The 17,361-nt window shown below is 40.5% G+C and overlaps 1 protein-coding gene across 1 annotated transcript in view; it reads right to left on the reverse strand.

Moving 5' to 3' along the window:
* Positions 1-17,361, reverse strand: part of CBLB (Cbl proto-oncogene B) — a 144,343-nt gene that overhangs the window by 27,438 nt on the left and 99,544 nt on the right. Inside the window, exons 11-12 of the mRNA XM_068417339.1 lie at positions 4,179-4,364; positions 1,654-2,001 (exon numbers count right to left, since the gene is read on the reverse strand). Coding sequence (XP_068273440.1) covers positions 1,654-2,001; positions 4,179-4,364 — 534 coding nt within the window. The remainder of the gene's footprint in view (positions 1-1,653; positions 2,002-4,178; positions 4,365-17,361) is intronic.

Raw genomic sequence — 17,361 nt, forward strand, 5'->3', positions numbered from 1 at the left:
TCCTTTGATTCTTTTGACATAAGAAACACCACAGTTATAGACATACATACTATTCACTGCAACCAAGGACAGGAAAACATACTTTTCCTGTGGGTGACAAGCAGATGCCCCCTAGCCCAACCAAGCTAGACAATCAGTGGAATGGTTGCAAGTTACAACTCTGAACACCCTCAGCACTGAAAATGGATTATTGGACATTATACTGGACATTTGTCCAAGAGAAGACAAAAGCTGCTGTGGACAAATTACAACAATGTACAACTCCAGCAGATGGAATTCTGATTTAAGTACAAAGGAGAAAGAATTCAGCTAAAGATATGTGTATTACTGTAAACAATTGACAAAGTGAAAGGGAGTTGCAATGCTAATTATCCTGAATAAGTTTTAGAGTTTTGCTGACACAATGCAATACTGGGGTTGCGCCACTGAGCACTTTCATGGATGCTGCCCATACAGCCAGTGGTAAAGATACAATAAATGATTCTACATTTAGCTTGGTTTGGATGTTTCCTCTTTCTTATGGTCAAGGCAGGTTAGATCTTTTCCATTAGAGTACATTGAACATCATGACTAATTTAATGCTCTTTTGAAAACAATGTTTTACTGATGAACAACATAACTGACGTTCAGAATATTTAGCTTTTTATGTTAATGCACATAATGTATCTGGCAATTTAAGTATATTTGTATACATCATCTGTACATATTACATACATTACAAATTGAAGAGGTTACCAAGTCCTCACCTCATCTATGACAGAGGTAACTGGATCATCTACTCTTCCATCAGCAAATGCACACACAATTTTGGCATAAGACACTTCCAAAGTGGACCTGAGATGCTACATAACTATACTACACCATTCAGTGCTATATTATTATCATGCACCAACTGTATGGATGTGGGAATATAATGGAAGATTGGCGAGGAGGACTGTAAACACGCTCAAGTGACTTGCACCTGGGGTGTCAAAAAACACATATCATACTACTAACTGTTTAGTCTTGTGTGCTGGACAAGTAGAACATCTGCATTCAGCTAACATAGGTCTGTGGTAAGACTCAGGGGCACCCAATCGTTCATGCCAGAGATTCCTGCCCTGCTGTGAGAAAGATCAAAGCACAGTGGAAAACTACCACCTGCAAGAAACCCCCAATATCCAGGCGAAGGCAGCAGGCCCGAGATCTCTCGCTCGCTCTCTAGCAGGAACCGAGCTCTGCGGTGCCTGCGTCCCCGCTTGCGTGCCTTTGCCCCGGATGCTGCTTCGGAGATCCCCCCGTTTGGGAGGTAACGGGAATAAATTGGCTCTTTGCATTTTATCCGTGGCTTTGTGGTTGTTCGTGCGTCCTGCCTGTGTCGGCTCACACAACGGATAATTTGCTAAAAGAATATAGCAAATACAGAACTTTCTCTCCAAGCCATTTTTTGAAGTTTTCATGTTAAAATTGTAACTTAGACCCTCACGTAGTGTTGCTTTACAACAGTATTTAACAAACCATTTTTTTATGGCCAGCTTATTATTAAGTATCAACAGGAAAGATTCTGAAACAGCAGATCAACACTGACCAATATAAACACTACTTTAGCCCATGCAAGACAATGCTGCAGTGGAGTATCAAATTAGGATTCAACACATTCAGCTCATTTCATACCTTGGCACCTTCTGCAGGCAGCTCGTGACGTCTATGTTTCCTCATAAATCCTGGATCAGAACTTACGCGGTTGTGCCTTCCATTTATGTTTGAAATTGCAGTCAGTCCTGGTTTGGGAGAACATCCTACTAACTGACTTGACCCAAACACATCTCTGGGGCACCAGCCTTCAAGGGGCATTGGCTGGTCTCTGGAAGGCACGCTTTCGAGATGATGCAGGTGTCTGCTTATCCTGTTGTCTGGTGGAATTGGAGGGGGTCTCTCCGGTGGGGGTGGTGGAGGATCACGCAAGGGAGGTGGTGGTGCTGGCAAAGGTTTGTCTTGTTTCCTCACCATACAAGGAGAAGACTAAACAACACAGTAAACAGAAAAAAAAAGTTACACATAGGCATACGTATTTCTCTCATGATCAAGTATGGCTTTACCATTTCTAATCGAGATACTACCAAGGCATCACAAGAGTACCTGCCAGTAGGCTAAAAGTTAGTCCTGTCTTTGCATTCTGCAGACAACCTGTCCTCTCTTCAGAAAGCATGCCCTCATTTCTGCTGTTGCATGAGCAACCCAAGAAAGGAGGTAGATGGGAGAAAAGAAAACTGAGGGAGATTATCTGACCCATAACTTTTTTACAGAATCCTTTGCTTTGATCCTTTGAATCACTTATTTAGCTGCTGAAATGAATTCGGAGGAATGTTTTGAAAAAGCTGAAAACTAAGTTACCAGGAAAAAAAAAAACCAAACCCAACAAAAAACCCAAACAAAAATCTTATACAGGTAGCTGTATAGCTTCTAAGACCACAAATCTGATGAAACCAAAACACTTTCATTAGGAGTGAATTACTAACCAGCATTTTACAAAATAACACTCGGGCCAGGCCTTTACAAAATGTTTTTCTCTTACCACCAGCTACTGTAAGAAATACAGGGAAGATGATTTCCCTTGGAAGGTGTCATTTTCATGGACTCTGGTAAGCCTGCATACTATTACCACTTGAAGAGATGGAGGCCACTAAAAATTTTAAAGTAAGAATACTATTTGCTGTGACTTCACAGGTTAGCTCACCATTATTCTTCAAGCAACACCTCAACATGTGACTTGGACTGAAAATAAAGTTATTCTACCTGCAGGCCTATTCATATAAATAGGACAGTATATTAAATAAAGAAGTGTTTAATTCAGCTGCTACTTAAGAAAAATAGTTATTCTCACTGCCAAGGCAAGGAAATAATGGCTAGGTCCAAATCTTTTGTTATAGCTTACAGTTATATTTATAGTTTTCCATTGCAGAAAAAGAGAAGAGTTTTTCGACTAAGTAGTAGTCTTGGCAGTACTAAATTGTCTTTTTTTTTTAATATGAGATTTTTTTAAAGTATGAAATTATTCCTTGTTACCTCCACCTTTATTTTCCTTTCACCCCCCAAAAATATTTTTTCTTTTCATGAACAGTTGTAGGGAAAAAACCAGCATTTTCAAAATAATGTCACCAAAAAATTTAAAGCAATATTAATGGTATTTCTGATTTTCTGCCTTTTTTTAATAAGACATGAACTTTGTAAAAATACACTATTGTAAAATGAGTTTTTCATGGATGTGCCAAACGTTTAGCATATATCCTCAATATGCTATAAACTCCCTTGCGTAATATAAAAAGTGATGAAGGAAGCTTAAAGAAACTATTCAAACTTCAATTTTTTCCTCTAAATCATAAACCGCTAGAATCTTAAAAAGAGGTTGATTTTCAAGCTTGAAGTAAAAACCTGACAAAATAAATAGTGTATTTCATACTGGATTATTATGAGCATACACATTTCAAGTCATGTTTTGAACCTGAATTTGAATTCATCATCTAAAAATCAAATTTAAATCTAATTCTCCCTCTATATATATTCATGCTTATCCATTCAAAAAATCATTGACTCTCTAGTATCATTAGTTTCACAAAACACAGTATACAATAATTATTATTTCCCTCGAAGCTTGAGTCCTAACATATGCTAGTTAAGGTTTTGAAAGCATATCTGCACATATTTTTCTTGTAAGGATACTGTGGAAATTGAGCATAAATCATCATCAAAGCACAACATAGAACTTAAATGCGCTAATGATCTTAAAATCTATTTTTAGGAAATTTTCATTTCTAGTTATTTTCATGAATCGGGGTTTATTACAGAATTGATCCATTACAGCAACCAAGTGCAATATAATCATCAGAGGTCCCATTTAACCAACACATGTAGCTGTAAACATCTGACTATGTAAGGTATTATGCAAAGGGATAGGCACTCGCCAAAGTCAACTGAGGGAGTTAAGAGATAATCAGTGTGAATCTAATCTAAAGTTTTTCTAAGCTACAAGGAATTCTTTTGTTCTTTTGGACAGAGCAAACTCCTGAAAAAGAAAATACACATGGAAAATTTCATAACAGTCTATCTTCCAAGACAAAAAAGCAAGCTCACCTTGAAAAAAAACAAATTCAATTTCTCAATATTAGTATATGCAGAAACAATAGTTCAATAAGACTTACCTTTGGTGAACCAGTTGGGCTGGCACATGGTGACCGTGCTACTCCCTTCTGAATAAGATCCAGACGAGGAGGTACAGGTGGAAGACTAAGATGTGGGATTTGCAGGGGGTCTGGAAGTGGTTTTCTTCTTTGTGAAAGAGGGGAAGATCCTGGGGAAGTCACTGGTGAATTCTGCCTCTCATTGCACTTCAAGACAGAAAAAAAAAAGTATTACTAGTATCTACCTGATGACCTAGTATACAACTTCCATTCCATGACTAAAACATTTGATACTTGTCAGGTACTTACTAACAGTCATTTATCATAATGGACACCCTGCTACTCTTAATTAATAGACAGTATAGGTGCTCAGCTTACAGTTAATGAAAAAGAAGTCAATAGTCATCCTACCTCAAAACTAAGATCCATGTTAATTTGTGATGAAAATAAACGAATATATATTCCAATAATTTGTTTTAAAACAAGGAAACATTGCCATACAAAAGGAAACAATCACAAACATACATAGAGATTCTACTGTAGTACTGCTACTTTTGATGACCTTTGTATTCATAGGGAGTACTCCATCTAAAATTCTATACGTGACTTTTAAAAGCCAGACACCCATGATCTTGTCTGTTAACTAAAGTCCATTTTCAAATCATACTTCCACAGAAAATAGAATGTATGTGTCTGCTGAACACTTTCAAATCAAAATAATCAGCAAGCCAGTAGGCAAAGCAGTTATTTCTTTCCTCATTTATTCGCTGATTTACAAAAACCATTTTAGGACAATTCAGTTTATCATTTCAGCAATATTAAACTAATGACACACACACACTTAACATCTCCCTAGGTAACAAATGATGATTTTTTTTTTTTTTTCCTTGACATGTCCTTTCAAATTCATCAGAACCGAAGATTTCAATCCTCAGTACAGGCTCCACCCATTTTTCCAACTAGTTCCTGAACCTAGTTCAAGAAGGACAGGGAACTGCTAGAGAGAGTCCAGCACAGAGCCACGAAGATGATTAAGGGAGTGGAACATCTCCCTTATGAGGAGAGGCTGAGGGAGCTGGGTCTCTTTAGCTTGGAGAAGAGGAGACTGAGGGGTGACCTCATTAATGTTTATAAATATGTAAAGGGCAAGTGTCATGAGGATGGAGCCAGGCTCTTCTCAGTGACATCCCTTGACAGGACAAGGGGCAATGGGTGCAAGCTGGAACACAGGAGGTTCCACATAAATATGAGGAAAAACTTCTTTACGGTGAGGGTGACCGAACACTGGAACAGGCTGCCCAGAGAGGTTGTGAAGCCTCCTTCTCTGGAGACATTCAAAACTGCCTGGACGCGTTCCTGTGCATTATGAATTAGGCAATCCTGCTCCAGCAGGGGGATTGGACTAGATGATCTTTTGAGGTCCCTTCCAATCCCTAACATTCTGTGATTCTGTGAACCTCATCTGACTTTTAACAAACACAGTTTAGTTGTTTGCATAAATCAGTCAAACTTACTTCTATGAACCCACTGCATTTGTATTAGAGTACTGTAAGCAAACCTGGATGTTTATGCTGTTCTGTGCTTTCCCTGACAGTAGACACGGGTAACTGGAAGACATTCACACCAGACATCAGCGTCAGGCCACTTGTGCACTGAGGAATCCTAGTATTCTCACTACATAACTTGCCTATCTTCTTAAGGCAAGCATATAAAATTGCTCACAAACATGTACCCATCTCTAAACTAAATCACTTTGATGAAAACCTTTCCTCTCATTTCATAAGTTTTTTTCACCAATGTTATACCTCCCATAGTGATGTCAGGGATTGGACTAGGAAGTTCTTTAACAAGGTAAACAAGTAAACAACATTGCCTTTCATTACATATAATGACTATGTTAAAGCATCTGAAAACTTCATAGATTAAAAAGGAGATCCAGGAAAAGAATCTAGTATACTGACTCCTTACCCTATGCACTACAGCTTAGTTTAATATTCTGTCTTATACAATTGGGATTGCTACCAAATTTCCTTGAGAAATAGGGGCTACCACAGTATTACTGGGTAACATTGCAAGAAAAAATGAGACAGAGGAGTAAGGAGGTGTTGAAGAGCTAGAAGGTTGAGGTTCAATTCCATTGCCAGAAAGTTTTTTTTGTGATACGTAGGGTCTTACTACTTGGTTTACATCTGTAAGCTCAGTGTCACAACTACACATTCAATTTCAAGAGACTGAGCAACTCAAGATCTGTACGCTTCATGGCTACCAGAAGCTTCCCAGTTTCTTCTTTCTATAAAGAAGTGGTCACAATGTTCATATTAAATGGCTTGAATATAGTCCTTAAATTTTGTTTCCTTTAATTGGTGAATGTCCCTGACCTTGACTGTAAGTCCATGAGGATAAATACATGAATGATTGTGAGGTGCTCAGCCTCTCTGAACATTATGGGAAGTTGAATAACTAAGCTAGATATGGATCTCGCAAGCATGCCTGAGCAACCATAATTATAAAATTACTATAAACTGAATGTCAATTCATTTTCCTTAACAGAAAGCATCTATCAGTTAAATAGCATAATAAACACCGTATCATTTAATAGCACTAGTTTTCAAAGTTTAGTTATAACTCCATCAAGCACTCCTAAAAGCCAAGAGCCATGTAATATAATATATTCAATGCTTTGGCTTCAGCATCAGATAGAAAATGAATTTATTTCCCAAATTATTTGAAACAGAACCAAACAATGAGGCCTCTCACCTCCAAAAAGATACAATTATTTAAAATAAAGTGTTGTAATAAGTCTCTACATTTTAAATGTTGCACAACATACTGTGTCTCAGTCAGCAGGGAATTGCTCCAGAAGATCTAAGAAACAATCCTATACATATAATAGGAATTGGAAACAAAGAATAAGAAAAAAAGGAAACACTGAAAACAGAATACTGGACAGAAAACATCTGTTTGGAATTTAAGATGTTCTAATGGTCGTACCATCACATTAATTAACTCAGCCTCCTGAGAGGGTAACCTGACAAGGTCTCAGATGTCACACTGTGTGTAATTATGTGAATCCACAGCTAAATGAATAACATCATAGTGACAGCATTTTAAGAATATCCGTCACTCTTTCTCTATGACAACCTCTTACACAGTTCTGCTCTACAGAATCACTAGGCAAAATGATATGCTCTTCCCTCAGTGAAGCCCACTGGCCTCATCCATGTGAGTTCTTTTCTCCTGCCATAACAACAATCCAGCTCCAGCAGAGACAGAAATAATGGAAACATTCACATTTAAAACCCACTGAGGACTCATGTCATTTTCAGATTTATGGAAACAAGTGGCTGAAAGACACACCTAATATGTAGTAGGCAATAACAAAAACTAGAACAATATGAACATTTATTTAAAAATTCAAGATTCTTAGAACCTGACATGGTTTTAGTCCTGTTGAAACAGGAGATTAATTTATGTGATAAACTTCTGATTACGTATATATTTGGTATTTAGCTAACTCTACCCTTCATATTCCATGAATGGTAAATCACAACTGCACCAAAATGAAATGGAAATTTTTCAAAGTCTTAAGTGTCTGAAAGGACTTCAGTTTAAGCTTACATCAACGTCTTGTTTCAGAATAGTATAATGATCTTTCAGTCCCCTGAAATACTGCCTACAGCCACAATGCTACTGGAGCATGCTGTGGCCCCAGAGATTTCAAAAACAGAACTGATGATGGCCAACAGGTTAAAGAATAACTGATGAGGCACAAGGAGGGGAAAAAAAAAAAAAAAAAAAAAAGAAAAAAGACAGTTAGCAAAAGCAGTTTCTCTCCCTACAAGGAAGCTTAATCCACATCACTGCTTGGTGCTGAAGAAAGAATGCTTTGCTGGGAGAAACTAAAAATTATGATTCCTTCTTTAAATATACTGAAACTAAAAATAAAACAAACCAAAATATTCCACAGCAACAAACAGGTTTTGTTCAGCGTTCAGTATCAGATTTCCATCATATTCCCATTGTAAAAAACACCATATTTTTCCTGTCCACCCCATCCAACCTGCCTAGTTGCATCATTTGATGTCGTTGACAACTAGGTCAACAACTGGCCACGCTTCATGTGGATGCCAGGGCATTAACAGATGTACATAAGACCTACTCTTTTTGGCAGACTCCCTAAGGATGAAGAGACTTAAATTTTTTCTGTTTGTCACCCACTGGAGATCTCTCTGTATTTTCTATTCACTGAAAATGAAGAGGCAATGAGAGCAGCACAGTGACAAAAAAGATAAAACAAGCAAGCGATTAAGACACAAACTAATCCAAATGAACTGGCAATGACAGAAGACAGACCTTAAACATACAGAGGGGTTTTGCTGCAACACACACAGACCTGTGCAATACAAATGTAATAAAGGAAAAGAAAACAGACATCTTTGTAACAACATGGACTTCATGGTTGGCATGACTGCTGCCAAGGGAAAACAGCTGTGACTTACTTCGCAATTGTACTGCAGAGCGGACCACATCTGTGTTATTTAATGAGATGTACTTATTAGTGGGATGTACTGGTACCAGTTTGCTCCTAGTGGATGTGAATTCAAGAATAAGGCTGCTTCTGACACTGATTACAATTTCTAATGAAGGTTTTTCTGATGGAAATATTAGCAGGCTATTGAGAGTTTTAGCTTCAAACACCTTTTTGTCAGACAGACACATATGAAAAGCATACTCAACATAAATCCTAACAAGTGACCTGACTGCGGAATATTATCCTGATTGTTAATGTCCTGCTGGAGCGAACTCAGTAATTTATAAATTGCATAATGAGACATCTAAGAAGGTCCAAGCAGACCTACACCATAAGTGGACTTTTCACAGAATCACAGAATGTTAGGGATTGGAAGGGACCTCGAAAGATCATCTAGTCCAATCCCCCTGCCGGGGCAGGATTGCCTAGACCATATCACACAGGAACGCGTCCAGGCGGGTTTTGAATGTCTCCAGAGAAGGACACTCCACAACCTCTCTGGGCAGCCTGTGCCAGTGTTCAGTCACCCTTACAGTAAAGAAGTTTTTCCTCAAATTTAAGTGGAACCTCCTGTGCTCCAGCTTGCACCCATTGCCCCTTGTCCTGTCAAGGGATGTCACTGAGAAGAGCCTGGCTCCATCCTCTTGACACTTGCCCTTTACATATTTATAAACATTAATGAGGTCACCCCTCAGTCTCCTCTTCTCTAAGCTAAAGAGACCCAGCTCCCTCAGCCTCTCCTCATAAGGGAGATGTTCCACCCCCTTAATCATCTTCGTGGCTCTGCGCTGGACTCTCTCTAGCAGTTCCCTGTCCTTCTTGAACTGAGGGGCCCAGAACTGGACACAATACTCCAGATGCGGCCTCACCAGGGCAGAGTAGAGGGGGAGGAGAACCTCTCTCGACCTGCTGACCACACCCCTTCTAATACACCCCAGGATGCCATTGGCCTTCTTGGCCACAAGGGCACATTGCTGGCTCATGGTCATCCTGTTGTCCACTAGGACCCCCAGGTCCCTTTCCCCTACGCTGCTCTCCAACAGCTCTGTCCCCAACTTGTACTGGTACATGGGGTTGTTCTTGCCCAGATGCAGGACTCTACACTTGCCCTTGTTATATTTCATTAAATTTCTCCCCGCCCAACTCTCCAGCCTGTCCAGGTCTCTCTGAATGGCTGCGCAGCCTTCCGGCATCTCAGCCACTCCTCCCAGTTTTGTGTCATCAGCGAACTTGCTGACAGCGCACTCTATTCCCTCATCCAAGTCATTAATGAATATATTGAATAGAACTGGTCCCAGTACCGACCCTTGCGGAACTCCGCTAGACACAGACCTCCAACTGGACTCTGTCCCGCTGACCACTACTCTCTGGCTTCTTTCCTTCAGCCAGTTCACACTGCCCCATCATCCAGACCACACTTCCTCAGTTTAGCTGCGAGGATGCTGTGGGAGACCGTGTCAAACGCTTTACTGAAATCGAGATAGACCACATCCACAGCTTTACCATCATTTATCCACCGGGTAACATCCTCATAAAAGGCTATCAAGTTGGTTGAGCAAGACTTCCCGTTGGTGAAGCCATGTTGACTGCCCCTAATGATCCCCCTATCCTTGATGTGCCTAGAGACAGCACCAAGAACAAGTTGCTCCATCACCTTTCCGGGGATGGAGGTGAGGCTGACCGGTCTATAGTTACCCGGGTCCTCCTTCCTGCCCTTTTTGAAGACTGGAGTGACATTCGCTTTCCTCCAGTCCTCAGGCACCTCTCCCGTTGCCCACGACTTAGCAAAGATGATGGAGAGTGGCCTAGCAATGACTTCCGCCAGCTCCCTCAGCACCCGCGGATGCATCCCATCAGGGCCCATGGATTTATGGACATCCAGGTTGCTTAATTGGTCCCTGACCCAGCCCTCATCAACCAAGACAGATTCCTCCTCTATCCTGACTTCTTCTGAGGCCGCAGGGGTCCAGGGCTCCTCAGGACAGCTTCCAACAGTATAGACAGAGGCAAAGAAGGCATTCAGTAACTCCGCCTTCTTTTTATCCTCTGTCTCCAGGACCCCCACCTCATTCATCAGTGGGCCTACATTGCCTCTAGTGTTGGCTTTACCTGCAATGTATTTGAAGAAGCCCTTTCTGTTGTCCTTGACCTCTCTTGCAAGGTTTAATTCCAAGGAGGCCTTAGCTTTCCTAGTTGCCTCCCTACATCCTCTGACAACAGACTTATATTCCTCCCAAGTGGCCAGCCCCTCCTTCCACGATCTGTACACCTTCTTCTTCCACTTGAGTTTGCCCAGCAGTTCCCTGTTCAACCATGCAGGTCTCCTGGTACCCTTCCTTGACTTCCTACCTGTTGGGATGCTCTGATCTTGAGCTCGGAAGAAGCAGTCCTTGAACGCTAACCAACTATCTTGGGCCCCCTTACCTTCTAGTACCCTGTCCCATGGGATTTCCCCTAGCAATTGCCTGAAAAGGCCAAAGTTGGCCCTCCTGAAGTTCAGGGTTGCGATTCTGCTAGCTATTCTGTTCCTGCCACATGAGATCCTGAACTCTACCATCTCATGGTCGCTACAACCAAGGCTGCCCTCAACCTTCACCTCTTCCACCAGACCCTCCTTGTTAGTGAGGATCAGATCCAGCAGCGCTCCTCTCCTAGTTGGCTCATCCACCATTTGCATCAGAAAGTTATCATCAATGCACTGGAGGAACCTCCTGGACTGGGGATGGCTGGCTGAGTAGGCCTCCCAGCAAATATCAGGGTAGTTGAAATCCCCCACAACAACCAGGCCCTGTAATTGCGAGACTGCTCTCAGCTGCCTGTAGAAGGCCTCATCACCGTCCTCATCCTGATCCGGTGGCCTGTAATAGACACCCAAGAAACTGCAGGGAACTACTTTTCATTTCAAAGTAGTTCCCTGCAGTTTCTTTATGTATAATCAGAGAAGAGGAACTCATATATTTGTTATTTCTTGTTAGGATAAGTTGTGACCTATACAGATTAGTATAATCTGGACTTAATTTGTATGAGGATATGAAGTTACATCACTTAACACTGATGGCTGTAAACATTTTTTACATAGGCAGGTTTGTTCTTTATTTGATCTTTCCTTTGCTGACCCAAGAAAATGCATGTGAAGGAGGGAGAGGGAGTTAAGGCTGTAAGAGTTAGCACCACGCTGCCCAAGGGAATCAGTAAAATACATTTTAACCAAGGGAGGCACACTGCCTCCCGGCATTTACTCCTCTTTCAAATACTAATAATTAAGCAGTTAGGACTCTCTTGTTGCATGGCATGATTTTAATAAATTCCCACAAACCAGGTGTACCATTACAAAGTGACATGTATGTATGAGTTACGAGTGCACAGCTGAAGGGAATACCTGGATACGCATTTGAAGTCTTTTTTTACATATTCCTGTATTTTATATGATGAAATTAAAAACATCATCACTACATCATACGTGCCTTTTTCCATTAGCAGAAAAAAGGCAATTTGATAACATGGAAATGAGGCGAGGGGAGTCAAAACCAGTCTCCTTCTGTATTTTGAGAACCTCGGTATTTTGTCACAATTTGTTACGTTCGACCTAACTCATCTGCTGGAAGAAGCCTAATCATGACAAACAGTGGCTTTCAGCTTTGACAATTTCCTACAGCTATTTTAAAGTAACAGTGTGAATCAGTTTTTGGTGCATTCAGACAGCTAGGAAATTAATTCCAGGGAAGACGGTAACTCCCCAGACAAGGCAACTTCATTTAGTTTTAGAAGAAAGCGTTTTTAGAGAGTTAAGCTATTGAAAACCTCATAGTCTCCTACATTGCTAGGGCCTTCCTTTCTGTTTTCATGTAGCATTATTTGGATCAAACAATTATCTTAGCACTTATAAATTCAAAATTATTTGCTCTTAACAAGAACTCCTGCACTATGCATTTTCCTTATTTTCTTTCTTTGTTTTTAAAATAAGTGTATCAAGTTACGTCTTGTACAAGATAAAGTGTGACAGATAATTCATTGGGACAATGGAATATTAAACTTTATGGAATAATAAAAATAGTCTACTAGAGACTCAAATGCCTTCTTTAAAAATGAAAATAGCCATTTTTAATATTTACCTGAGCCTGTAATCTGCATATATTTTAATGTGCATTTCATAACCTTGTGCTTGGCTAGCACAAACAGTATAGAGCTGAGAAAAGGAATACTTCAGGCAATAACTGCATTAGCTAATCTGGTACCATGGGGCTGGAAATTTCTCAGCAGTGAGACAATTAACAGAGGTTTTGGCACCACTTTTCATCTTTCTTTCATAAAGAAATATCTGAAGACAATTTGGAAATTAAAAAAAATAAGCTGCTTGATGAGGCAGATCAACAGACTAATTGCAATGGATTTCTCTGAAGTCTCTGTTACAGCTGATCTGCTGCTGCTGACTCATAGACAACACCTAGCAAGAATGATTCATTTTTCTTAAAGGGTATCCATTTATTCATTCCATTAAAGAATGAGTAAGTAGCTTTGTGATTATTATTTTCCTTAAAGCAATTTCAAGTCTGAGGTCCCTCAGGGACTTAATTCAGATACCTCTTACAGTTTATGAGCACGCTTCAGAGATAGAGTGATAAACTGCAGAACTGGTATTTTTACGATAACAAACTTATATTCATAATTCACAGAGGTACAGCAGCCAATTAAAAAAAAAGTATCTTCTTTACACTTTAATGACAATTCCAAAAAGTATTTTTCAGCTTTTCATTTTGTCAAGAAGACCTCACCTAAAAACCTACCCAGGTCCCTTAATGAGGGATGAACCTGACCATGTGTGCTTCTAAAATGGGCTTACTGCAACTATCCTTTGCATTATGAATATATTTCCAAGTACAAGTCTCAAAGATAGTGAAAACTGGTAGTAACATCTTAGAAACATCTTAACAGTGCCCCTCCCACAAGGCTTTCAGGACAATAAGGATTGACTTGAATATTTCCACAACACATTGTGAAGCCTTACAGTCACTTTCATCAGGACTTCATATCCCTGGAACTTGCCTCTTCTAGCAAGTTTAACATCCCAGCTCACTACTAGCCAGATATGCCACAAGATTTTCTCAGTAATACCACACAGTCCAGCCAGGTGATTTGAGACAAAATCTGCCTATTTGATTTTCAAGGATTAGCAGCTTTATGTTGAGAAAGCATATAACAATCCTTGCAATAAAGTAAGAATTGAAAAATTTGTTCATCGGGATTACAAAGTAAGAACAGTATCAGCAGGCTGGCTGCAAGAACTAAGTTATTGTCTTTGTCATCTAACTTCCATTGTTTCAACAAACCAAATGACTACAACACAGCCATTATGTAGTACAGGTTCATATTAACAGCATTAACAAGAAACAAAAGAAAAATCCAAAAAGAGTAAAATCCTACATAATGTCAGAGGAAAAGAATTTCTTCTAGCAGCCTCTGAAGTAACACTGTTTAGCAGGAAAAATAAAAAATGATTAAAAGAAATTGACAAGGCTGATGAAGGCATTACTAAGAAAAAGTGTATGTAAACAATACCATATTCCACACAGGTGGTGTGGTTAAAGAGCATCACTGTACAACCATTGGTAACAGTTCTGAGAAGAAAACAGCAGCTGAAAATCACCAAATGACCTGATAATTTAACACTTTCAAGTAAAGACTTTAAGAGGTTAACAAAGAGTGGAAAACGTTGCTCCTAAACTTCAGGGATAATTAGTAGGTTTCTTTCACTTAACAATGAAATTAATGACATAAAAATAGCAAGCACCAAAGCACTCAAGCACTTGGTGGATACTGAAAACAAGACTTCTTATAGTAAAGCCTATTGTTCCTTCTTCTGATAAAGGCATAATGCATTTTTGCCTTATCATGGAAGTAATAGTGTTATAAAAGCTCATCGATTCAAGGCGCTCTCTCAGATGTCTGGCTGCAGACTGCAATTTAAGTCCAGGCAGAAGAATAAACTGTTCCCAAGAGTAGGCCATGCTGTATTACATACACAACACAAGAATGATTCATATGACTAAAGAGGTTAGGAAGGATATCAGAAGTACACGTATTAACTGACGGATGCTCTTAGATATGAGGGCGAAACATTTTTTTTTTTTAAAACAAATACAACGATAAAGAAATGGAAGAGTAAGATATTACAAAATTAATTCCAAGCCAACTATTCAATCTAGATGACCTTAGTAAAACGTAAAATATAGAAAATGCACTGTAAAATTCAGTGTTGCATGGCCTATGACAATATCTGTTCCAGGCTAAAATACAGTAGTGAAAAATACCAATATAAAATAAACATTTCTTAATGATAGCGCTTATTTATCAGTGATAAAATCGCCTGTGACCAAAGAAAGAACCCAGAATTTAACATAGAGCACTTTCAGGACAAAAAACATCCCATAACACAAAGTCACTATGAATACACTTTTCACACTAAAATACTAAAATACAGAAAAAAACCCCCAGAGACAACTCACATGAAACATGATTAAAAGCTACTTGTGTGCAATACGAATTGGGTTCCAAGTCATCTTTACAAAGCAATGATATGTATAACCTATTTAGAAACTAAAGTTGAAACCTAGAATATTCTGTGCAGAAAACTAATAATACATTCTGTACATACAAAATTTTTTGTTCCTTACAAATAAAAGATCAGGGAATCGTCCATACAGCGTGTTTTGGATAAAAGTCTCGGCTGGTGCAAACTCATGCTTCCTCCTTTGTAGGTACGTATTCGGAGGAAAACGGACATGTACCGAGCCAGCCATGTGAGACCTGGGACTAAGCACGTAGCAAGCGGCAAAAGCAACTTTGAGGAGTCAGCAGCCTTGAGGAGAGAAAACGAGGAACCAGCAGATGAGCAACTAAGAACTGAGAAATCAGCGAAAAGTAACCGATGAAGAGCGGAGTAAGAAGGACCAATCATAAAAGACTTGCTATATTGCGTAAACCAATCAGTAGTTCGCCAAGACATGTGACTGCCTCGTGGACAAGAATTATAACCAATAAGAATATGCGTGATTGCGAGTAGGGAAAGTAAAATTGTATAAAAAAGGATAGTTTTGCTTAATAAAATGGCTTTCACTTGATTCATATTGGATCGTGTGGAGTCCGTTGTTTTCTCTCCTCAGATGGTGACCCCGACGTGATGCTGACTTAGCAAGGAACCGATGTGATCCTGAAACAACTACCGATTGGCAGAAGACTTGGGGAACAGCCCAGAAGGAGAAACGCCGGCTGGAGAGCGGCTCAGCTGGACTGAGACCGGGACAGGACGGAGCACGGCCCGAGGGGGGAAAAAAAAGAACGTACGCTGCAGCAGGACACCCAGTGAGGTGAGCAGCCGCGGAACGGAGATGAGCCAAAATATTTCTAAAGAGGGAAGTGCGATAGTGAGGCTCCTCCTGCATATACTCTCCAAGAGAGGGGTGAAATACGATGAGCATTCGCTCCGGCGACTGTTAATTTGGTGTCGAGAACATGGGTTTCCCCCTGATCCACAAAGTGCTTTTAAGGTAGACACCTGGGAGACTATTGGGAAAGTACTATGGGATGCAGTGAGTAGTGGGGATAAGGACGCTAAAGAACTAGCTACTGCATGGAGAGTTGTTCTTACCGCTCTTCAAGATATGAAAGCACAAAGATCTGTGGCAGCCGGAGCATTTGCAGCCTTGAGTCCTTCAACACCGGAGGCGTTTCCAGCGGGGCTCTGAGTTTTTGGCCAAATGCCGATTCCAGTCTTCTCTGCTCCGGCAGCACCTCCGGCGGAGGAGAGAGAAAGAGTGGAGACTGAAAAAGCAGCTGCGCCACCGAAAGCAGAGGAGGCAGAGAAAGTTGAAATAGAAGTCGAGTAACCTTGGCCCGAGCCCGCACTTAAGCTGCCGAGACAGTCCAGATACGAGTATCCTCCTCTACCGCCGCCAACGCCTCCGTCTCCTGCTACTGCCGCTGACCCATTTAAGCCAGTCCGGGACCCAAAGTGGGTGGAAAAACTTTAAAAAAAATTAGAGGAACTGGAAAAACAAAACCTAACTGAACAGCAACATAAAGAAAAAGTTGATGCTTTAATTTGATTACAGAACCAAATTGAGGCGTGGGAGTCGTATGGTACTGGCGTGGGGGGTGGCGCGAACGGTGGTTCGGGTGGTGTGAGCAGGAGCGCGGGCGGTGAACATGCAAATACTGACGGGGATCCAAGGCTGCGGTGGAGGGGAGTTATTCAAAATGCATTAGTGGAAGGCGAAATTCTTCCAACAGCCTTCCCAGTAATTCTAGGAAATCAGAGACAACCAAATCAGTGGGTGGGTTTTCAATGGGACATTGTTAAGGAAGCTCACAAAACGGTACAACAGAATGGGCTGCATTCGCCGTACACGCAATCGTTTATCAATAACATTTTTATGTCTGTGCTTCTAACCCCATTTGATTGTAAACAACTTATGGCAATGATACTAACACCTATGCAGGAGGAGCTCTTGTGGCGAACCCGATGGCATGATGCAGCACAGGCCGCTGCCGTAGAAAATTTGGGGCGAGGGGACGGCGATCCATTACGGATGGCTTCGTATAAACAACTCGTTGGAGAAGGTCCTTTTCATGACCCACAACTTCAGGCTCGCCTGACTGCAGAAATCTTAACACAAT

This window comes from Nyctibius grandis, chromosome 23 (assembly GCF_013368605.1).
Source record: "Nyctibius grandis isolate bNycGra1 chromosome 23, bNycGra1.pri, whole genome shotgun sequence".
Classification (NCBI taxonomy): Eukaryota; Metazoa; Chordata; class Aves; order Nyctibiiformes; family Nyctibiidae; genus Nyctibius; species Nyctibius grandis.